The sequence below is a fragment of the Neospora caninum genome, chromosome VIII (genome assembly GCF_000208865.1).
Source record: "Neospora caninum Liverpool complete genome, chromosome VIII".
Taxonomy (NCBI): domain Eukaryota; phylum Apicomplexa; class Conoidasida; order Eucoccidiorida; family Sarcocystidae; genus Neospora; species Neospora caninum.
Window position 1 is genome coordinate 2266659 of NC_018395.1, and position 22841 is coordinate 2289499.

General features: G+C 60.1%; 3 protein-coding genes across 3 annotated transcripts; 1 reads left to right on the plus strand and 2 right to left on the minus strand.

Annotated features, from left to right (window-relative positions):
- Nucleotides 1–1287: 1287 nt before the first annotated feature.
- NCLIV_032910 (hypothetical protein) lies at nt 1288–5550 on the minus strand (the record flags this gene model as incomplete). The annotated part of the gene is made up of 6 exons (XM_003883486.1): nt 1288–1396; nt 1660–1799; nt 2424–2780; nt 3182–3441; nt 4385–4546; nt 5445–5550. 6 exons carry the CDS (start codon nt 5548–5550, stop codon nt 1288–1290), a joined length of 1134 nt encoding a protein of 377 aa, XP_003883535.1.
- Nucleotides 5551–7188: 1638 nt separating this feature from the next.
- On the plus strand, nt 7189–13012 carry NCLIV_032920 (hypothetical protein; the record flags this gene model as incomplete). Its single annotated transcript, XM_003883487.1, has 9 exons — nt 7189–7270; nt 7611–7749; nt 8162–8309; nt 8790–9130; nt 9717–9884; nt 10216–10357; nt 11109–11692; nt 12377–12429; nt 12987–13012. 9 exons carry the CDS (start codon nt 7189–7191, stop codon nt 13010–13012), a joined length of 1683 nt encoding a protein of 560 aa, XP_003883536.1.
- Nucleotides 13013–14813: 1801 nt separating this feature from the next.
- Nucleotides 14814–22841, minus strand: NCLIV_032930 (uncharacterized protein; the record flags this gene model as incomplete). Its single annotated transcript, XM_003883488.1, has 1 exon — nt 14814–22841. One exon carries the CDS (start codon nt 22839–22841, stop codon nt 14814–14816), a length of 8028 nt encoding a protein of 2675 aa, XP_003883537.1.

The window sequence follows — 22841 nt, forward strand, 5'->3', positions numbered from 1 at the left end:
CGCCACTTCCCACTTTCTGTTGGCTCAAGCAGACGATCAGTTCAACTCCTGGGACGAAAGCGCTTCTCTCTCCTCTCTCTTGAAACGTTTTGCGAGAAGGAATCCACGCAGTTTCGGGACAGAGAGGCTCTGCACCAGCAGCGAAAGGAACGTTGGCTGCTTGGGAAGAAAAGCAGCGGTCTTAGAAAAGCCGTCTCTCTTCTTTTCTAGCTCAGCCCCTTCCCGCTCTGGTAATCGCATGCCAGAACGGATCCCGGCGACGACTCTGGAACGCGAAAGTGCCTCTCTCCGCACAGGGGAGATCCAGAAACATAGCATGGTTTTGTTCGTTGACGTTTCTGCATGCTTGATTGGAGACGCGAGCATTTATTTCCACGTCTCGGACCGCCGCGGTTTCCTCGAAAGCCACACACTGCCCACAAAGGCAGTGGCCCGAAGGATGCCTCTCGCAGGCGATTCAAACAAAAACGCACGAAAGCAGATCTCTCGCCTTTCCAGTGTCTTCTCTAGGCCTGGCGGCGGCTTCGCGCTCGTCCCGAAAGGCAGGCGTTCCAGGGGGAGACGCCGGCGCGACGTTTTCCTGGGTTTCGCAAAAGTGGGAAACGTCTGCGTCGAGCCGAGTTCAAGGAACCCGCGAGTGCGCCGCGGTCGGTCTCCAGAAGCTGCAACTTGCGCATTTTCGTCCCCGGCATAAACACACATCTTCCGGCTCTTTCGACTGTCGCCTCGCTTCTCTGGACGAGTCCAAAGAGAACGCCACCCCACCCTGTAGGCGTATGCTTCCACTTGCCATCTACTACGCGTACATCTAACGCATCTACAGATATATATATATATATATGCAACATCTTTGTCTACACATCTGCTTTATTCAACTGCCCTACAAACCTATCTACGTGTTTCTATCAATATATATATACAGAAATTTGTATATGTAGTTCTGTCTGTGGGCATGTGCGTGCGTGTGTGTAGGCAAGTGTAAAACTGTGTGTATGTGCAGATTGGCGTTTGAGGGTGTGCATGCACGTGGCGCGTTCCCGGCGGCACGAGCGTTCCTTTGGCCGAATCGAAGAGACGGTCGAAGAAAGGCAACTTTAAATCAGTAGGATGTTCTCATGGAGCAAACGTCTCAAGACGCAGCGCGAAGAGAAGTCTAGAATCGCCGAAGCAGCGTAGAAAAAGAGGCGAGGATACGGACGGTTTGCCATCCTCGCTCGCGTGCCTCTCAGAAGGCAGCGCTGCGAAGCCACAGCGCGCACGCCCGCAACGCCACGGCACCGGAAACGCTCATCCGGAAGAAGCAAAAGAGTGGAACCCCCGCAGGTCACACCAAGAGTGTCCCAGCAGGCTTAACGCCCGTCGTTCCACGCAGTGTGCTCGACAGCGTTTTTCACTTCTCACTTGCCGCCAGTCAAGTCTGTGACGCCAGTCTTGAAGTCCTTCCTGGGGCCCACAGGAGAGACACACAACATCTTTTCGTCAACGTCTCTCAGCGATGCGACCAGATTCCACACTCCGCTGCTTTCTAACAAGATGTTTCATATGCAAAGGCCAGAGTGAGCCAAGATACGATTCCATCTCAGCGGTTCTTTTCTGAGACGTTTCCGGATCCCCCTCCTTCTCACACACGCGCATCTAAGTTGTGGCTTTACTTCTCACCCCATCAAGTTGAGCAGCAGACTGTCGGAGTTCAGCATGACGCGGTTCGAGGATTTGCTGATTGTGTTGGCCACCTCCTTGGCCGTGTCAATGCGCCGGAGCTCGAGGAACGCAGGGTTGTTCTTGATGGCGTTTCCGATCTGCAGCAAGCAGACGCGACACGCGACAGCCAAGATGCGCGAGGACGAGACAGAGGCAAGAACCCCTCGACATGGCGGCGCGCCGTCCCAACAGCGCTCTGACGAGATGCAAGTCCCCTGACTGTCTTTCGAGCGATGCGCACGGCCCTAGACAGGCGCCCACCAGTCCGTCTGCGTCCATATGAAGCATCGCAGAAGACATCCGCTTTGCGCATTTCGACACGCAACTCCCTTCCCCCCGGCTCTGTGTAGATACAGGCGCCTGCGCACCGCCTGCGCCGACCCCACGCAAAGCGAGGGAGGCGAGCGACGGAACTTTTCCCACCATTTCTCAGCTGAAGGATTTCTCTCGAACCGCAACGTAGACGCGTGAAAGAGAACGAAATCGAACACGGAAAAACGAGAAAGCGAGAGCGAGGCGAGTCTCCATTGATCAATCTCAGCTGCCTTTCCCCCCCCGCCCCCGCCCGATGCGCGCTTTTTCATCCCCCACTGCCCCACATGCACGTGGCTTTCTGTGCACCCTCCCCCCCTCTCTCACTCTCCTCTGTCTTTATGTATCTCTCTCTTGTGTCTGTCTAGGTTGGGTCTCAATCTCCTCTCTCTCTCTGTGCATCTCTATCATCTCTCCCTCTCTGTCTTTCTGCCCTCTTCTTGCTCTCGCTCTCTTTCTCTATCTGTTCCATTTCTCTCTCCACCTCTGTCTCTGCGCCTCTCCGAGGGCTGACGTCGCCAGGCCGCGCGCGCCTGTGTGGACAGGGCGGTGCTGTGTGTGCAGAGCTCTGACGCCTCCCGGCGGCGGCTCCTGAGCGAAGAACCTACCAGTTTCGCCGCCTCCGCTTCTCCCTGCGCCTTGATGATCGTGCTCTTCTTCTCCTCTAGCGCACGCAAGACAATGTACTTTCCGCGCTCTGCTTGCTGCTGAGCAACTTGCTTGGCCTCCACAGCCTTCTCGTACTCCGGACCGAAGCTAAGGTGCGTCTGAAAAGAAAAGCGTTGAGGGTTGCCGCATGCGCAGAACGCGACACGTACGTCTCTCTCCTCGCTTCAGCGCATGCTGCGCGGTCTTCGATTCTCGCTTGAAACGCATGCAGCACGCGAGAAAAACTCGCGAGATCCCCGGCAGCCTCAACCGGCCTCGGACGTCTACGGCCCCAAATGCCCTACCAAATTCATCATGTCTCAGCTTCCCAGGCCACGCGTATGAATCCTTATATATATAAACATACATAAAAATACACATTTTTTTCACATATATATATATATATATATATACAACCATACAAATGCATACACATATATATAGCTAACGGGAGGCATCCCCATCGTTCTTTTCCTCTTTTGCTTCCGGTTGTGAGGTCGCGGTTTCCCTTTGGACGTACGAGTGAGACGTCGTCGAGGAGGATGTTGAAGTCTTTTGCGCGGTCGACGAGCTGGTCTCTGACGGCGCGACTCACGACCTCTCTTTGGGTAATCAGTTGCGAGGCGTTGAACTGAGCAACGACGCTCTTTAGCACTTCGTTGATAATCGAGGGCAATACTTTCTCGTCGTACTCCTTCCCGAGCAACCGGTACGTGGTCGGAAGCATCGGCACGTCGGGGCGCGACAAGACGCGGCAGGTAATGTTCACCATTTGAAGATCTACGCGGAACACAGCACAAAATATACATATACATGTGAATATATATCTACCCATAAGTGATGCAGGCTCTCATGCATATATATATATATATATATATATATATATATATATACAGCGACGACGGTTCCGCTACAATGTAAGATACAGCCTGCATATGTATGTATGTATATATATATATAGACATATGTCGGCAATGAAAACGATAGACGCAGTCACCGGTCAATGTTGATATATGTATAAAAATAGGCAGATGTAAATGCGTGCATGCACAGACTTGTATACGTCGGTGTTAGAGGTGAAGTGTGGTGGACGCACTAGCAGCGCAGACAAGCCTGTCGCTGCGGACACGCGTGCACGTGACAGCTTTGTCGCTATCCAAAAGCTGTCACAGTCCACAGACATCCATAGAGCTATATGTGTATATATGTGTCTACATGTATCTACATGACCCCAGGGACGCATGCATGCGCATCGGAGGCGTTTTGTGACACAACGGCTGGGCGTCGTAAACCTGTCTCCAGGATTTCTATACCAAACTCGCGTGTTGCCTCTGACAGTGATCGACCGTTCCTCACTGAACCTTCTTTACGAAACCGACAGAGCACTGACCCAACGATCGAGGGGCTGTTGGTGCTATCATCCGATTCTAAATCAGGGAATTTATTCCTCGGCCACACACTTGCTAACTGTTCAACGCCACTGCATAAGGCTGCGAAGATAAGGTGCTTGTCTCAACTTCATCTGCAATTGTAAATCTATATTTTGCCAAGAGGTAGATGCGCCGCAACCGACGCCCCGTGCATCGCTTTCGCTCCGCTTCGATTTCAAGGCGTGCAGAGACACCGACCGTAAAGAAGGGAAGAGCAAAGTAAAGGAGGCAAAAAGGAAGTCAAGAAGGCCCAACGGGCAGACGCGCGAGCGTTCCAACAAACAATGACTGACCTCGCGAGCCTGAGAGCGAGACGAGAGTGCGGGGCTTCGACCGAACGTCGTAGATGACTGGGCGCTCAACGAAGGGAATGCAAAAGTGTGTCCCCTCCGAATAGACCCGATCCAGCACGCCGTAGAATCGGTTGTAGATGATGGCCCTATGGCCAGGCTCGACTGAAAAGAAAGCGAGAGACAACAACGAAGGCGATAGAGAGAACAGGCGCGAGACGGTCGAGAGGACAGGCGAGAGCCAGAGCCCCAGACCCAGAGAGAGATGCGGCAGAATCGACAGACGAGGGAACGCAGAGACAACTGAACGGCAATCGCGCGCAGACAGACGAAGCGTCGAGACGGTGTCAGGAAGTTCTCGGAGAGATCCGCAATGAGCGAGAACACGCGAACGACTCAGAGAGAGACCCTGGGGCAGGTCGATCTCCCTTCGCCCGATGGACTCGACGACGACACGGCGCGTGGCACTGTGAAGCGCCGCCCTTCCAACCAAGAGGAGCGGAGGGTCTGCAGGCTCCACCGAGGCGCCTGGAAACAGCCGTTCTCTCCAGCAGCCTCAATTCCTCTTCCCATTTGACTCCCGTTCTCCCTCGCGACGGCTCCGTTTTTTCCTCCGCGGTCGGCCCTGGCCCACAACACCCGCGCTCAGGATGTTTCTCAACGAGGACACCGCAAGTCTCTGCGTTTGACATGTGACGCCGGATTGCCCCTCTTTGTCGCCAACCCGTCGGAACCACACCGCCGCCCCGCCGGTTTTTTTTCACGCTTTCCGCTGCCGCCTCCTTCCCTCATCGTGTCCCTCTCTCGCCTTCTCGAAGCGCCTCGTGCGCGTTCCTCTCCAGACCCACTTCTCTGCCGCGCGCCCGTCGCAACCGTCTAACCCAAAGCCCTCCCGCTGACACTAAAAGAATGCTGAGTTAAATGCTACAGAGTGCCCCCTTTTCCTGCTCATTTGTCGTCGATCTGCTCATAATACCGTTTCGCCCTTCTCGTTCCCGCGTCTCTGGTTTTTTCGCATTTCCTTGCTCTCCTCGCGGCCTGTCTCTCCTGTCTCTACACCTACCGTTGTACAGCGAATAGTTGAAGAGGCCGATGCCGCCGGCGGCAGTGGCGAGCGCCGCCGCGCCCAGGCCTCCGAGCTTCCTCAGGACTCCTGGATCGACGTTCATTTTCCAACACGTTTCGGCGATTTCGGAGGCGCGAGGCGAAGACGCGAATTGAGCAGGAGAGGGCCCTGTCGCGCTTTCTCCAGGCCACGAAAAACGTGGAAGACGTCCCGCGAAAAACGCACGGGTCAAGCGTCAGACGCGCACGAGGCGTCTCGTCCTTTCGAAGCTGCGAGTGCTCGGCGATTTCTGTCCGTGAGCGAAACGAGGAGGGTCACTGAAAAGAAGGAAGGAACGACGGAGTTACTGAGGCACGAAGGCGCGTGTGCTTTACGCAGCTCGCGAACAGCTTGGGGCGGCGCGAGGTAAGGGACTGAAGCCGAGACAGCCAGGAGCCTTCTTCGGACAACGTTCAAAGGGAGACGAGCGAAGCGATGAACTGGACAAGGACGAAGTGCTGTCCCTCCTTTCCCCCTGTGGACACAGTGCGCTTTTCTCTCAGCCGAAGGCACAAAGAGGCAGAGACCTCGCAGAGAAGACTGCGGCGAGGCAACACAGAGAGAGGCGAGACACGCGTTCTTGAATCTTGCACGCAAAACGGGACTGCAGAAACTCGAGACTTCTCTCTGCACGGGCGCACATGCAGAGCCGCGTCGGAAGAGAAAACGCGAAGCGCGAAAGAATCGCGCACGGGAGCCTCTGTGTTTTCCTGGAATGCGAGGCACACGCACGCTCAAAACTGCGAGTCCGGCTGGGAAGAGGCTCTGCAGTTGAATCCAAATGGAAAAAAGGCGGAAAGGAGCGAGAGAGTGGCCTCTCTCTCTCTCTCTCTGGCGTTGCCTGCACAGTGTCGCAGGTGGTGTGGAAAGCGGTCGGAAACAGGTCTCAACGCCAGGGACGAGGTGTACATACACCCGAAGAGACGCCGTGAAAAAGGGTAAAAACGCGAATCTCCGCGGAAAGGCTGAGACAGCGAGACAAAAACCGCATGCCCCACACAAGGCGTTCGCGAACTTGTGAGAAAAGCGCCGTCGAAACGGCAATTCGCGCGCAGGCGACCCATGCAGTCAGTGCTCGCGGCATCCTGCGGCCGCCTTGCATGCAACGCCGTGCGAAAACGACTCCATGTTGTTAGAGGGTGGGAGAAATGGAGCGAGGCAGACCTCGAGACAAGCGGTCTGTTGTCGAGGCGGCCGCCCGCCCGTCTAAAAAAAGTCGCGCGAGGCCTGAGAGTGAAACCCCATCTGCGTGAAGTTGTTCTCACCGTCTCGATTCCTCGGATAAATTTCCGGAATTTGTCGCTTTCTCGTGAAGCTTCCCTCTTTAATCCATCGCTTGTCGACCTCGCGCTCCCTGGCCGTTGTGCGCGTCTTTCAACTCGTCCGCACTGCCGTGCTCGTCTACCATCCTCTCGGACAGCCGTAGGTTCTTCCTCTAGAGACCCGCTGGATCTTGTCGACGCCCAGCATTTATTTTTCCGCTGTTTTTGCCGCGTTTTGTGTCTCCGTGCAGAATCGCATTGTTTGAAAATCCGCCTTTGTCGCGCTGAGGCGCTTTCTGCCGTCCTGATCTCCCGGTTGCTTCGCCTCGAGTCTCTGGGGCCCCGCACGTAGCGCTTTCCAATCCAAATCGGCAGACACCCGCTTCTGCCTTTTCCTTTGCGCCTTTTCCCCCTGGAGGTTTTTTGTTTTTTGAGTAAACATGGCGGACGGATGGGACGCAGAGAAAATCTTCAACTCCACGGTCTTTGGTTTCACCTACGATGACCTGATTCTCATGCCCGGTACGTCCCTCCAACGGGTTTTCTTTTTCGGCCGGCTTTCTCGCCAAAAAACGGGTTCTCTCTCCTTCCAACGCGCAGAAAAAGAAACCTCTTTTACCTTTCGCGACCGGCCTTTCACCTGTTCGTACACTTCTCTCTCCACAGAGACACACGGATGCACAGATCACCCTTTGCAGCGAAACGCCTCGACGAGTCTCGCTGAAAAAAAAGTCCCTTTTTTATGCCTACGTCTGTTTAGACATCTAGGCAGACATACAGTTAAATGCATATAGGTGTAGCTGGATATGTATGTGGTGCGGAGTACATATATAAACAAGGGCGTTTTGTCCGTTCTTTCCAGGTCACATCGGATTCGGCGTCAACGATGTCGATTTGACCACGCGGGTGACGAGAAACTTGCAAATCCGGACGCCGATTGTCTCATCGCCGATGGACACCGTCACAGAGCACCGCATGGCCATTGGATGCGCCCTCATGGGGTAGGAAACTTCTGCTCGGAACCGCCTTCTTTCACACACTTCTCAACCGCCTCTAAGTCTCTTTCTTCTCAAAACGACACCGATTCGTACCTGCACCAATCTGTATAGACACATTTTCAGAACACGGGATCTATCTAGAGGTATATATATATATATAGATAGATAGATAGATAGATAGATAGATAGATGGATAGATAATTATATGGTTGTCTGCTATTGTCTATGATGGGAGAGCAGAGCTTGAGGTGTCCTGACAGTTATTTATATATATATATATATATATATATATAATTTTTGTCGTTTTCGTATGTGCATCAGTTCCCGGGGAGTGGGCTTATTCCTCTTTTAAATCGTCTTGATGAACCTTCCTTTCTCCCTTTTTCGTTTTTTTTTCGGCACCGGGCGTGCACAGGGGCATGGGTGTCATCCACAACAACATGGAGACACTGCGACAAGTGTCGGAGGTCCAGAAAGTGAAACGATACGAGAACGGTTTCATCCTGGATCCCTTCGTCCTGCGCCCGACCGACACTGTCGCGGATGTCTACCGCATTAAGGAGGTAAGCCGGCAGCTCTGCATGGAAACAAAGATCCGGTTTTTTGAGCCTCCGTTTCGACTCGTGTCGCCCTAAACACACAGGCTCTCTCTTTTCTCTCGTACGCGAGCACGAGACCACGGATGTACTGCTGTCTCTGAGGGATCTCTTCCGAAAAGATCTCTTCCGAAAATTCTGTGTCGATCTCTGAGCGCAACTCAACTACAAACAGTGTGTCCATATCCCCCTCACGTTACATTATATGTATATATATAGTGTTTCTTCCTGTTTTCTCTTTTTCTCTGCGTACGCGTCTCCTCCGCTGGCTCTGTAGCTGTGTGTGCCTCTAGCGTATGTAGGGTGTGTCGTTCCACAATGTGTATATACACCCAGATAGCGCAGAGCGTGTCCGTTTCTTTCCGGAGCTTCACTCTCTGTAGCTCCCTGTACTTTGCGTGTGCAAATGCCCAGAGGTGTTTTCATCGTCTGCGTTGTTTTTCCCAGCGTTACGGCTACAGCTCGGTGCCAATCACGGACACGGGAACGTTGGGCGGAAAGCTGCAGGGCATTGTGACGAGTCGCGACATCGATTTCCTCACGGACCGTCACACTCCGCTCTCGGAGGTGATGACCTCGGACCTGATTGTGGGACACGAACCGATTCAACTCGCAGAAGCGAACGAAATTCTTCGCGAGTCCAAAAAGGGTAAGCTGCCGATCGTGAACGACCGCCACGAGCTCGTCGCCCTGATCTCCCGAAACGACTTGAAAAAGAATCGCGAGTTTCCTCTCGCGTCCAAAGACGCAAACAAACAACTACTCGTCGGGGCCGCCGTCTCCACCAAGTAAGCTTCCACGCGCTGCCGCCCTAGCCACCCCTTCCGAAATCTCAGATGCACGCAGTAGAGAGCGGAACAGAGAGCGCAATGGAGAGCGAGAGATAGCGATATATATATATATATATATAGCCCCAGGTGGATACAGACAAACAAACGTACCGAGGAATGAATGCACTGTCAGGCTGGGGTGTATTGCCTTTTTTTTGGATCTGCGCTTGCAAGACGGTGTGGCGACACAGACGGGAGGGGAGACAGTTTGGTGGGAACCGGGTTTCGTTCCTTCGTCGGGCACGATAGAGAGTCAGCGGCAGAGAGAGTTGCAGGATACGGACGTTCCGTCCGAGGCGAGATCGCCTTCTGCTGTCTCCGTGAGAGTCTCTGCTACCCCCAAAACCGCCCTTCCCCCCCGTTGGGTGAGGTGCACAGGCACAGATCGTTCCACTTCCGCTTCGCGGGTTTTCTCTTCTTTTTGTCCACGCCGAGGGTTTCTCTCTCTTTCTTTTCTCTCTTTTCCTTGTCGTGTATTTGTTCGTTTGCGCATTCGGGTAACTAGGTTTTCCCCCTTCGTTTCGGGTGTCGTTTTTCTCTCCAGGCCACAGGACTTTGAGAGAGCCGTCGCGCTCCAGAAAGCAGGCGCTGACGTGCTTGTCGTGGACAGCAGCCAAGGCGACTCCATTTACCAAATCGACCTCGTGAAGCGGCTCAAGGCGGCTTTCCCAGACCTGCAGGCGAGTCTCCCACTCTCTGCCTGCGCTCTGCTGTTCGCGGGAAAAGCAACACCAGTGGCGCCTTGCTTTCTTTCCGGTATTTTTCTCGGTTCCCCACGTTTCGAGACGCTCGCTGTTTCTGTGTCGCTCTCTCCATCACCACGCAAGGGAAACGAGACGCAACGCCGTCCGTCTGTGCGTCTTCTTTATGGTTGATGGTGTCTAGGGTTTTCGACACACGAATCAAGGACGGCGGCTTTTTATACGCGTCTGTCAACATTCATATGTGTATACATATATTTGTGCATGCATTTTCATGGACGTGTGTATGCGTTTGCATCTGTTGGCGCATGTGTGTATTTGCATAATGTGTGTATTTAACAGTGAAGCGCCATGTGCTTTCCCTGCAATTTTTCAGATCATTGGAGGCAACGTTGTGACGGCACGCCAAGCCAAGAGCCTCATCGACGCAGGCGTCGATGGTCTTCGCATTGGAATGGGCAGCGGCTCTATTTGCACCACGCAAGTCCGTGTCGCTTTAACTGAATCAATGCTGAGATCCATCTTTGCATCCCGTCCCTCTGCTTTCTACACTTCTTTTCCGTTGCCGTTAGCCTCGTATATCGCTCGGCTTCTCTTCCAGCATTCCTCCCTTACTTCCTCTTCCTTCTTTCTCTCTTTCTGTTCCTTCCTCTCTCTCTCTTCCTTCGTTCTCTCTCTCTCTGGTCCTTCCTCTTCCTTCTTTGTCTGTCTTCGTTCACTCTCTCTGTTCCTTCCTCTCTCTTCTTTCTCTCTCCCTTGCTTCCTCTGTCTTCTCTCTTTCTGCACTCCGTTCTCGCTGCGTTTCCATGCCCTACGCTCCAGCGTTCCTGCGTTGCTTCTCACGTCTCTTTTTCACGTTTTCAGGTGGTCTGCGCCGTGGGGCGCGCCCAAGCCACGGCTGTTTACCACGTCTGTAAATACGCGCGCGAGCACGCGAACGTGCCTTGCATCGCCGACGGCGGCATCCAGAATTCTGGCCATGTCATGAAGGCAAGTGTCTTCATTCGTTCATTCTCCTTCTTTCTCGAACCCGTCTCGCCGCTGTGCCCCGTTCTCTCTTTCTCTCCCCCGCCCCTCCCATCCCCGACCCTCCCCTCTGGTTTACCCCTTCCCGCCCGTCTTTTCACCCCTTTGTCTGTGTCCCTTTCTTCTCATGTCCAGGTGTTTTTTCCACGTCCTCCCGCGGGGCCTTCGCGTTTATCGTTTTTCTCTCTGTCCTTTCTCGCTGGTTCCAGGCTCTCGCTCTCGGCGCGAACGCCGTGATGATGGGATCGATGCTGGCGGGAACTGAGGAGGCGCCAGGCGAGTATTATTTCCACAACGGGGTGCGCGTGAAGACGTATCGTGGCATGGGCAGTCTCGACGCCATGCGTGCGAGCGCGCGTCAGGCCTGCGCTACAGCTTCCACTTCACGAGCGCCGCGCTCGCCGCGCTCGCCGCAGTCTTCCCCCTCGACTGCCGTAAGTGTCGAGGGCGCGAGTCGCGTCTCGGCTCTTTCGGGAAACGACGCGTCTCCGCTCTCGGGCGGCAGCGAGGGCGACGCAAGCGGCCCTGCTGGCGGGAAGCCCGGCTTGGCGCACGGCGACTCGGGCGCGACAAGTGGGAACGGCGCCGGCGCGGCTGCTCGGTATTTTGCGGAGAACCAGACGATTCGCGTCGCCCAGGGCGTGAGCGGGTGCGTCGTCGACAAGGGCAGCGTCATGAAACTCATCCCCTACGTGATGCAGGGTGTCAAGCACGGCATGCAGGACGTCGGCGCGCGCTCGCTCAGCGACATGCATGCACAGCTCGTCAGCGGGGACCTCCGCTTCGACGTCAGGTACGAGAGGGACAAGCACTCGCCAGAGCGAAAGAAAGAGGAAGAGAAAGAGAGATGGAAACAAAAGGGACACACACGTTGTGGCGAAGAATTGGGTGACAACCACCAGGGAGACGCGCGACAGAAAAAAAACGGGAGGAAGGGGGACGAGAGCGACGAAGCGAGTGGGCGAGAGAGGAACGTGCGTCGCCATTTTTTTGACTGGGGACTGACACACGCAAACGTGAATGCATGTGAATGCACGTGAATGCAAACGAACGAGCAGACGGCGACGCTTGGGGGGGTGAGGGGGGGGGAGGCTCCTGTAGCAGGGAGAGCTGCAAAAGGGAAAATGCAGCAGCACGAAAGGTACAGCAGCGACCCATGGAGAGACGCGGGTCAGGAGACCACTTGACGAATCAGCGGGATTTAGCCGGAAAGCGCGAGAAAAAGAGATTCAAACCCCATGTGCTGCCTGTTGCTTCGTCCTCGTTTCTCCCTCTCTCCATTCTTTTCGTCTCTTCCTTCTTTTCTTTTCCTCTCTTCCCTCTTTTCTATTACTCTCTTTTCTTTTCGTTCCTTTTCCTCTCGCGTCTTTTTTTTCTCTCTCTCGGGGTCTCTTTCGCGTGAGGGAGTCTAGTCGATCCGTCTTCTTTCCTTCGTTCAGTCTCCATTTGCTGTCTCTGCGTGTCGCTTCACGCGCAGGTCCGGCGCTGCGCAGAGAGAGGGCGACGTGCACGACTTGCACAGCTTCGAACGTAAGCTGTACGCGTGAGCCGGTTTCGTCCCGAGGCACAAACCCGTGGGGTGCGGCGCGAGGTTGGACGGAGACGAGCGAAAGACTGGAAAGTATCGTGGCGACCGCCCAACGGTGCGATGGACGAAAAAGGGGGAACAAGTAGTGGCGCGAAGAAGCGTCGGGCGACATGCTTCGTGTTCCACACCACAGAGACACAGAGAGGAGGGACGAGAAAATGTGTTGTGTTTTTCAGACGTTCCTGGCTTGTGCATACAAATGTGTGTCCCTGAATCTGTGGGAGGTACACTTCTTCACTGGGGGTTAGGTTCAGTGCCCGAGGCAAATCGGGCACTGGATTGGATACCCAGGGAAGTGCGCGCCCATTAATAAGAATCGTAATATCCGTCAGCAGGCATGCAATACCAGATACCAGCTGTCGCTGAAGGCGCTGAGCCTTTGCTCAACGCATGCCTCGTGGATTCGACTGCCGATGGCCCAAGCGTGTACCCGTTTTCCTGCCTCTTGAATCTCGAGACCGTGATCGTCTTTTTGTCTTTCGCCTTTTCGACTTGTCAGCCAGAGAAGGCATCTTTGCGGGGTGACAATGCTGTAACGCTGTGCGAATGGACAGACCAGGGTTAAAGTGTCTCAAGTCGTTCGGGTTGCGAACAAAACAAATGCACTCGGAGGCTCTTCGCCACGATGACGGCTGCCGCTCGTCCCCACTCTCCTACGGTCCATACCCATCTATATGCCGGTTTATATATATATATATATATATATATATAAGCGGATACAGGGATACATGTATACACTTAGGTAGTTAATGAGCAGAACACATCCACATGTAATGCACATATAGGAATAGACAGATAGATACAGGTTATTTAAAGATATAGACATGAATATCTAATGGTGCTTTCATGTATGTCGGTGGGCGCATGCTTTCGATTGGCAAGTCGAGCAGCTGTTTCTTTCTGCCTCTTGTGAGGTTTCGCGTTGTCGTGTTCGACACAGGAACAGCGTCTACGCGACACTGGGCTTGGAAGACAGAGAAAAAGAGACGTTTGTGTAGAGCTAGGTGCGTAGCCTGTACATGTGACATTACAGTCTCAGTATCGATTCGTTGGGGGGGGGGGGGGGGGGAGAAAGAGAAAGGGCGAAGAAGAGAGGACGAGAGAAAAAGTACGAGGGAAAACGACACCCCACAGAGAAGGTACAGAAATGGCGCGCGAATCATGGTTCAGCATCTCCATGTCCTCCGGTGCCACGCACGGCAGTTTGGCCGTCTCGGGGGAAGTCCGCAAGAGACACCTTATCCCCGAATCTGAATGGATCCCTCGTCGACAACGACAGAGCAGAAAAATGAGTATGTGGCGCGGCTGGCGTTTCGAGCGCAGAGAGAGACGCGGGGCGCTGTGTGGCAATTGGGTGGGACCGAAGACGGGAAAGTCCAGGCAAAGCGCTTCAGAGCGGGAGAGCAAGAGAGTGGGAAAAGTGATTTTTTCAGTGTTTTCTCTCTTCTCGAGAGCACACGATTCCTCATTGAGGAACGCTACAATGGACGATGAGTGGAGATCGACACCGACAAAAACGCTTTCGTAAGAGCACGACGCCCTGCGAAAGCGACACTCCAGCGATGTCCATTGTCTCTGATGCACTCTTATTCATGTCCACGTGCACGACTGGGGGGGTAAGGCTGCCGGTAAGGTCTGGCCGCTCCGTCGTTGGAACACAGAATCGGGGAAACGCAACCGTGAAAAATGTTCCTTCCCCCGAAGACACCCAAGCCCGGCACGCCCCGCGAAAAAGCGCTCTGGGACCGCGGATACGCGGCGGCGGAGTTTAAGCCGACTCTCCATTGAGCAGGGCCAGGAGATGAAGACAAAGGTAGGAAAGTGCAAAAAGACAAGGTCAAGAACACTGGGCACGCACGGCTCTCGCGCCTCCGGGGAAACGCGAGACACTCCATCTCCAATCGGATTCACCTGTTAACACTCGGCCCCTCCTCCAGTTCTCTCAAGTTTCCGCGGCGCTTTTCCAGAAGCCCTCACACGCGCGCCACCCCCTGCACAGTCCCTCGCGTCGTCTCTTCCCGCCTTTCCCCTCACGTTCCTCTGTCGACAGGCGCTCTGCGCAAAACACCCAAGGGCCCTCGGAGCCTCGAACGGGACTCCTGCCTCAAAACCCCACAGACAACCCCACAACTTGGCCCACCTGGGTCTCCTTGCGCCCCCCCCCCCCCCTCCACACTGACTCCCACAAAGAGAAAAGTAATCCTTCACCGCTTCTTGCCTCGCTCTCCAGGCGGCGTTTCCTCCGAGGCCTCGCGGTCTTCCCTGAGGTTCCACGCGCCTTTTTGGCACGCAAAATACGCTTCCGCGTTTGCGCGTCTCGACCGTTTCACTGTCTCTGCTGCGGCAGCCTCTGCTGTTGTTGCTGGACCGCCGCCACTTGCTGCTGAAACCGAAGGCTCTGTTGCCCCTGATGATGAGCCGCAGCCGGCGGGCCCGTCGCCCCTCCGGGGCCCAGGGCCGCGGGCCCTCCCGGGAGACAGTGTGGGGCGGTTGGGCGCGATGCGCCCCCAAAAAACACCCCCGAGCTTTCTGTTCCACTCACCGCCCCGCCCGCCGGGAGGCCCACCGCCCCGCCCGCCGGGAGGCCCACCGCCCCGCCGGCACTTCGCGCCGTGGAGGCCGCGGCGGCTGCAGCCAGCAGGTGCTCCTGCTGCAGCCGCTGGAGGTGTTGTCTGTTCTCGAGGTTCGCAGAGACCAGAAAGGGAAGGCGCTCGCCTCCGGGCCCCCCCAGGGCGCCTGGCGCCACGCCCGCGGCCGCCGTCAGTCGCCCTCTGCCCGCCGCAAGCGAGGCCGCTGGTCCGTCCTCGCGCTCGCCCGCCTCGGGGCCGCTGGCTGGGTCCGCAGGCCCGCGAACCGCGGAGACTGCGGGAACGTGCCCAGCGGTGCCCTGCGGGGCCCGCAGGCCTTGGGCCTCGACGCCGTGCTGCAGCTGCAGCCCCTGTCGAATCTGCTGTTGAAAGTGGGCGAGCGCCTGTTTCGCTCGGAACGCCGAGAGGGTTTCCGACGCCGAGGCCGCCGAGAGGCCTGGCGAAAGCGAAGGCGACGAGGCAGAGAGGAGCCCGGCAGGCGCAGCGCCGGAGGCGGGCGCCGGCTCGGCCTCGCCCTCTCTGCCGACGGCTCCGACTCTGGGCGGCAGTCGCGAGGCGGAGAACAAGGCGCGCTGCTGGATCTGTCTCTGCAGCTCCTGCTGTCTCTGGAAGGCCGCGGCCGCTGCGGCCAGGCACGCCTGCTGTTGCGGATTCTGCGCCAGCCTCGCGAGGAGCGGACTGGACGAGAGGCCCACCGAACTCGCAGGCGCCCCGGCAGACGGGCCCGCGGCCGCGCCCGCGACGGGCCCCGGCACCCCACCGCGACTCGCTGCGGCAGCCAAGGCGCTCGCGACCAGCGCAGTCATTGCCTGGTGCGAGGAGGGCGACAAGGCTGACGAGCCCTGAGCGCGTCGCTGCTGGAGAACCAGGTTCAGTGCAGATGCAGCCGCGGGATTCAACAGCGGCGCATGCGGGCCCCCAGAGGACACGCCCACCACGCCTTGCTGCAAGAGGCCCGAAGGCGGCAGCGCCGCATCCGCTTGCTGGCCTGCCGCAGGCGACTGCGCAGGAGACGCCGGCGGTCCCGCGCCGTCTTTTCCTTGGGCAAGCAACTCAGGCGTCCGTCCACGACTCGCAGGCGCTCGGAATGGAGCCGCACCCCCAGGGGGGGAGCCCGGGGCCCCACGGGGCGCCCGCCCCCCTTGCGCGGTCACGGCTTCTGGCGGAGCCTGCATCGTCTCGCCCCTTCCTGCGCCGCTCCTCCCCCCGCGCGCGCCTCGGTCGTCTCCCCCTGGGCCTTGCCGTGGCCGCCGCTGGGGGCCGCCCCGCCGGGCCTGGGCCCCTGAGGCTGCTGCCGCGCCAGGCTTCCCCAGTCCCTCGCGAGGCGACGCGGGCACGGGCGCCGCTGGCGACGCAGGAGTCTCCGACGAAAGACACGAGGGGAGCAGAGGCGTCCCTGTGTCGGGTTTCCGAGGCTCACTGGGCCGTCCGACGCTCGCGGTGTCTTCGCCGCTGCTGAGGGAGTCGCTGGAACTGCTCGAGTCAGAGCTGTTGCTGGAGTCGGAGTCGCTGCTGTCGGAGCTGCTGTCGGAGCTGCTGTCCTCTCTCTGGGCGCCTCTTCGCTCCTCGAGGCCTCGCGCTCCAGGAACGCCCCGGCCGGGCCCCCGAGCCCCGTCGCGCGCAGCCAGCCTGCCTAGGTCCCCGTCCTTCTGCGACTGCAGCTTGTCGGCAACCAAAGACGCCTGGGCGGCCGCAGTGGTCGAGATGAGATCCGCAGCGACCGCCGCGAGACGAGCCGCGGCGCTCTCTCTTCCGCCGCGTCTTCCACTCCCAGGAGTCGCCAGGCGCCGTCTCCTCTTCCCGCCCTCCTCGTCGGACTCGCGCTTCACAGAGCCGTCCCCGTCGGCACCCGGCGCCCCGGTCGCATCCGCGGTCGGGTCTCTCTTTCTCCTTCGCCGGCCCTCTTCGTGTCCCAGGCTCCCTCCGCTCCCGGTCGAGAGGCGACCGCCTCGCGATCCGCGCCCGCCGCGTCCCGACGCCGCCGCGAGAGCCAGGGCCTCGAGAGACACCATGGGGCCCTCGCCGTCGCGGCCGGAGCCCAAGGCGCCCGCCAGAAGGCCGCACTCGCCAGACGCGAAGATAGACGGCGGAGACGGCGGCGGCTCCATGATGAAGGGAAGCGGCGCGTTCGTGAGGAGGGCGTGGTGCACGCGGGCCTCGAGCTCTGCGGTTTCCCGCAGGATCTTCTGCACGGCTTGGAACTGGGAACAAATGTCTTCAAATTCCAAGTCGGAAGGATCGAAGAAAAAGGAAGTCGAGACAGCCGACGGCGCTCGCTGCGTGTGATCCCCCGCTGGCAGTCCCCCCGGCGGAGACACCCCGCCAGCCGCCTCCGCGGGCTGTCCCTCTTCGCCTGGCTTCTCGCCCGCCGCGTCGGACCTGTCTCCGGCCGGTCTCTCGGCCGCAGTCTCCGGGCCCGTCTCGCCCTTCTGGGATCCAGGGCCCTGGGCGTTCGCGGCGGCGTGTCGGCGCCGGAGCTTCTCAGCGAGCGGTCCGTACACGCCGTCGAGCTTCTTCTTCAGGTGCAATGCGAGGAGCCGGCCTGTCTCGACGCCGAACTGGTGGCACAGAAACGGCTTTAAAACCTGCAACGTGACTCCGGCCCTCCGGCTCGGCTTCCACCCCGCCTGCACGGCCTTCCCGTCCTGGGCGCCGTCGCTGTCTGCCTCGGCCTCCGGTTCGCTGACCAACCACTCGACTCGCCACACGCCGCCTCGCGCCTTGTCCGCCCCCCGAGTCTGGACGAACCGGACGAGCGGCAGGCCCGTGCTGGTCGCCGGACCCTCGCGGATCTTCACGCGCCCCGTCGCCTCTGCCGCCCTGCGGTAGATCTCCGCCAGCCGCCTCGCCTCGTCAAAGCCGAACTTCTTCTCCTGGAAAGCCTTCACCGCCACCTTGCCCGTCACCGCGTCGGTCCACCGGCACACCCACGCCCTCTCGCGCTTGCTGTAGTGGATCCCTTTCGAGGTTGTCAAACTCGCCACGTCCCCGCGCTTCCCGCCCGCGTCGTCCTTCCTGTCGGCCCCGTCCTCCCCCGGAGCGCCGCACGCGGCGTACTCCGCAGCGATCGCCTCAGCTGCCGCCGCGGCGTTGGCGGCGAGCGCTGCGCGGCGCTGGGCCGCCGCCTGCGCGTCCATCGTGGAGATTTCGACGTCTGCGAGGAAGTCCGAGACCTGCAGACACCGAACGCCCTGAGCGGCTGCTACCTTCATCGCCGCAGCGCAAGCCTGCTCCGCTTCGCGGGAGCTCTCGTCGTCTTCGAAGGCGCCGGGAGAGGCGCCCACCGGCCTGCGCGCCCCAGAGCCGGACGGCGACCAGCCTCTCCGCGGGCGCGAGCCCAGCGCGGGCGAACCGGCGTCCCCGAGGCCCGGCGACAGGTGGGGCGACGGAGACAGAGACGGGGTGCGGAGGCGGTGGCCGTCGCCGAGGTCGAGCGAACCGCCGGGCGAAGACACCTGGCGGTTTCGCGTTGTCTTTCGGAGGTGAGCCATGAGGAGCCGCGACAGATCGGGGTGCTCGAACACGTCTTCGAGCGGCGGCAGCGAGGCCTCGGCGACGCCCAGCTCGAGCTGAAGGTCGTGCGAGGCCTTGAGCGCCGCGGCACGGGACCGCTCCCACCCTAGCGCATTAACCGTGAACATTGCGACGGGTCTCGAGGCGATCGCTGCGATTTTCTCCGGAGCCGCCAGCTGCCCAGTCAGGCGTGGCGGCTTCTTTTCGCGAGCGGCAAACCCGTCGCCTTCCTCTGCCTTGACTTCCGGAACGTCGCCTACGGGTTCGCCCGCAGAGCCCTTTTCTGTCTCCTCGGTCTCCGTCCGCAGCTTCTTCAGCACCGCCTCCACGACGACCGCCGGCTGGAGCCGCCAGGCCAGGTGTCTCCTGTCGAAGGAGACTCCCAAGTGCACCGTCCCCTTGTCTGCATCCAGGTACTCGCGAACGAGTTCCGCCTCCATGCCTCTCTGAGCGGCCAAAGCACTGCGCCTGGCCGCCTCTACGCCGCCGAGGGCGACCGCCGAGAAGCTCTTCACGACCTTCTCCCCCCGCAGCGACAGCATTTCCACGTTCCACGCCTGCGCCTGCGCGTCGAAGACCACGTCGAACGAGGATGCGCCAGACGCGTGCGGAGACAGTTCGTCGTCCTGAAGCAAAGGATGTGGTCTCCGTTCTTCGTTGTCCTTCTCCCTCTTCGCCAGGACGCCGCCAGCTGCGCCTGCGCCCGACACCCGAGAGGGGGGGAGTAGGCGCGACACCCCATCGCCCTCGCAGCTGGAGGCGAGGCCCTCCTCTGCACCCTCTTCGCCCTCGTCTCTGAGTCCCAACGGGTACTGCGAGAGGCTCTGCGAGCCGTTGCCGCGGTCTCCTGGAGACGCCCCGCTCGCCTCCCCTGCCCCACACATGCTGCCGGCCTCGAGCGACGACGCGAGGCGACTCGTGGGTGATAAGTCCCCCTTTCCGGCGCCTCGGCCCCCTCCGCCCTTGCCTGGAGCCCACGCCTCCGCGCCTCCCGTCGCACGCCCCTGCGAAAGCTTCAAAAAGTGGTGAAGAGCGGAGGACGTCGTCCCCACGGCCCCACTGCCCGCGGCAGCCCCACTCCCCCGCTTGCCCGCCAGAGACGGCGAGTGCGAGTACGGCGTGTGGCGATGAGGCGGCAGAAGCCCCAAGTGCATGTCGCCCTTTTTCCCCGAGAGACTCGAGGCGGCCGCGCCGCCGCTCCTGTCTTTGCCGAGGCGCGAGCTTCCCGCAGCCACCATCATGAGGGCCTCCCTGCTTGCCGTCTCCTTCCGCTCCTGCTCCGTTCGCCAGAGCTTGAGCAGCTTCGTGCGGCGCCAGTGCTCGGCCATTGCGCGCGCCTGCGCAAAGCCGAAGCGCGAGACTGAGAAGCTGCGGGAGAGGAGACGGTCGGACCCGCCCACGCCCCAGGAAGCAACCCACTTGCCGCCGCCTCCAAACGAGAGACAGTAGGCGGACTGCTGGAGGAAGACGCTCCCCGGCACGCGCTTGTCGAGGTCCAGAATCCCCTTCAGATCGTGCTCCTCGAGATCCGCCTCACCCGGCAACAAGACCCCGCCCGCGCCCCGAGACAGGAACGATGCGAGAGAAGCCGCACTCGCCGCGCCGGCGTGGCCTCCGGCCCCTGGGGAGGCGCGGCGCGAAGACGGCGAGGAAGCGCCTGCGCCTTCTTCCTCTGGGCGCCTCGCGTAGTAGATGGCGGCGGGCCCTCGCCCTTCTGCAGGCGAAATCCCCGAGGCCGTGGCGCCCGCCTGGTGCCCGCCAGAGCCCCCCGCGAATGCCTGGCCGTAGGGTGAGGCTCCACGGCCGCGCGACCGCGCGGAATACAAACGCGCAGCTTCCCGACCCTCGGCAGAAGCGCCAGTCCGCGGTACGTCGCCACCCATCACCTGAAGTTCCAAGGCCTTGGCGCGCATCGCCGTCTCCGCCTTCTCTCGCGCCACCGCCTCGCCGTACCTGGCGATTGGGTACGCCTTGAACACTGCGCGACCGCCGTTGTGCCGCCACCAGGCTTTCCACGCGTTTGTCGCCTCGTCGAACTTCACGCCCGCTTGCCAGGCCCCGCCGCGCTCCCCAGTCCCGGACTGGGACGGCGTCTCCTCGCCGCACGAGGACGGGACGCCCGGTGACAAGCCGTGGGCCCCAGCGGGGAACCCCTGTGGAGAAAGAGCGTTCGAGGCGACGCCCCCGCCGCCTGCGCGCCGCCCGAACCCGTCGCCAGAAGCTCCTGGCTTCCTCGCAAAGTGCCCATCCGAGAAGGTTCCTTCACATTCGTCCGGGCCTCCGCTGTCGGACCAGGAGAGCGCGACTTGCGCAGGCGAGCGGTGCGCGGGGCCTCCCGGGGCGGGCCCTGCCGCGGCGTGTGGGACCTCTGCGTGGGCGGAGGCGTCGCGATCAAAGATCACGGGGTTCTGGTCGCCCTCGGAAATAACCATTTCCAAACTCCGGTTCGTGTAGTTCTCCTGGCCCTGCGTCCCGAGCATCGCCTCGGACTGCTGGAGCCGGAACCGGATCGCGAGCTCGCGCGCCTTGTCCGGGCCGTACTTGCTGACCGCAAACGTCTTGCTGTACTTCTTGCCGCCAACCGACCAGCGACACTGCCAAGAGGCAGAGCCTGTCCCCCCGTTCCCGCCTTCCCGGTAGTACACGCCCTCCATGGGCGACGGCTCCGTCGCGCGGAAGTTCGCGCCGCCCCGCGGGCGCGCCTCAAAGCCTCGGTCGTGCGCGGTCGAGAGCCCCAGACCGCCGGCCCCCGCGACGTCGAGTACGCCCTTTGGTGGAGACCGCGCAGGCCGGTGCGCCGAAGAAACACCCGCTGCGGCTTCCATTCCGTCCTCGCCCTTTTCGCTCTCGTCGTTCGCGAACGCCTCGTCTGCGCCGTCACCTTCCGCGGAGGCTCCGGGCGCGTAGTGGGCAGCCGCGGCACCGACGCCCAGCCCGTGCGGCAGGCGCTGCTGGAGCTCCGACGCCTCCACGACCGCGTCGCCAGACAGCAGTTTGTGTTGGCGGAAGCGGATCGCGAGAAGGCGCGCCTGCTCGTATCCAAAGTCGGCAGTTTTGAAGTACTTGTACCGGTGCTTGAAGTCGGTCCTGGTCACCCAGCTCGCCACCCAGGCGTTCCCGCTGCGGTTGAAGGAGATCCCCCCCACGAGCCGACGCAGCGCCTGCGGCGTCGAGCCTCCCGCAGGGCCCGCCGCGCCCGTCGCCGGCGAGGCGCTCTCGGGCGCCCCAGCCTCCTCGGCGAACTCGTCAGGAAAGCCCTCCTCGTCCGCGCCTGCATGCGCCATGCCTCCTCTCTGCGTCCGAGCCGCGCCAGAGCCTCCGCGGCCGAGGCCTCCGCGGACGCCTCCCCGGCCGCCCCGTGGATGCGAGGGCGCGGTCGTGCCCTGGCTGTCCCCAGTGGGAGACGCGCGTGCGGTTTTTCTGGGCGATACGAGGCCCGTGTCTTCGCCCTTCTTCCCCTTGGGCGAGAAGCCGCTGTGGGACTGCGAGGGCCTGGCCTCGGCGAGGGCCGAGAGCGAGAGAGACGGCTCGAAGTCGATGCAGGCGCCCGAGGTCGCCGCTGCCTGCGCCGCAGCAGCGGCAGAAGAGAGGCGCAGGGCGTCGAGCTCCGCGGTGATGTCGTTCACGTCATTCTGTGGGATTTCGCGAATGGCCTTTACCACGAGCGGGATCGGCGGCGGACAGGGCTGAGGAGGGAGACTGCGGATGATTTTGTCGAAGACGATCGTCAAGTAGATGTCGAGGAAGGACCGATCGGCAGCCTGCGAGATCTGCGCAAAGTGGAAGTAGAAGGAACGGAAGTTGTCCTTCTTCTTCCACTCCGGACAGCACAGCGAAAGAGCGTTCAAGATCGACAAACACGTGGACCGAGCCACATTGAGTGTACTCCTCACGCTGGCCCTTCCATGGGGCGAGGAAGGCGCGTCCAGGCCGTCTTGCGGGCTCGTCTCTGGAGCTCCCGCCTCGCCCTCCGGCGCACCAACTGTCTCCGCGGGCGGGGCAGCCGCTTCGGGCAAGGCCGCGCCCTCCGTCAGGCTGCGCCTTTCAGATCGCGAAGCGTCGCCGGGCGGGGCGGTCTGTGTGGGGACAGTGGAGACGGGAGGGCCTACATTTTCGGACGCGGGCCCCGGAGGGTCGGACTGGCAACCCGGTTCGGCCTTGACGGCTGCGAGACGCGGAGACGAACTTTCACACTTGGGTTGCGTCGAGGCTTGCGCGACGGGAGAAGACGGAGAGGAAGTCGGCACTTCCAT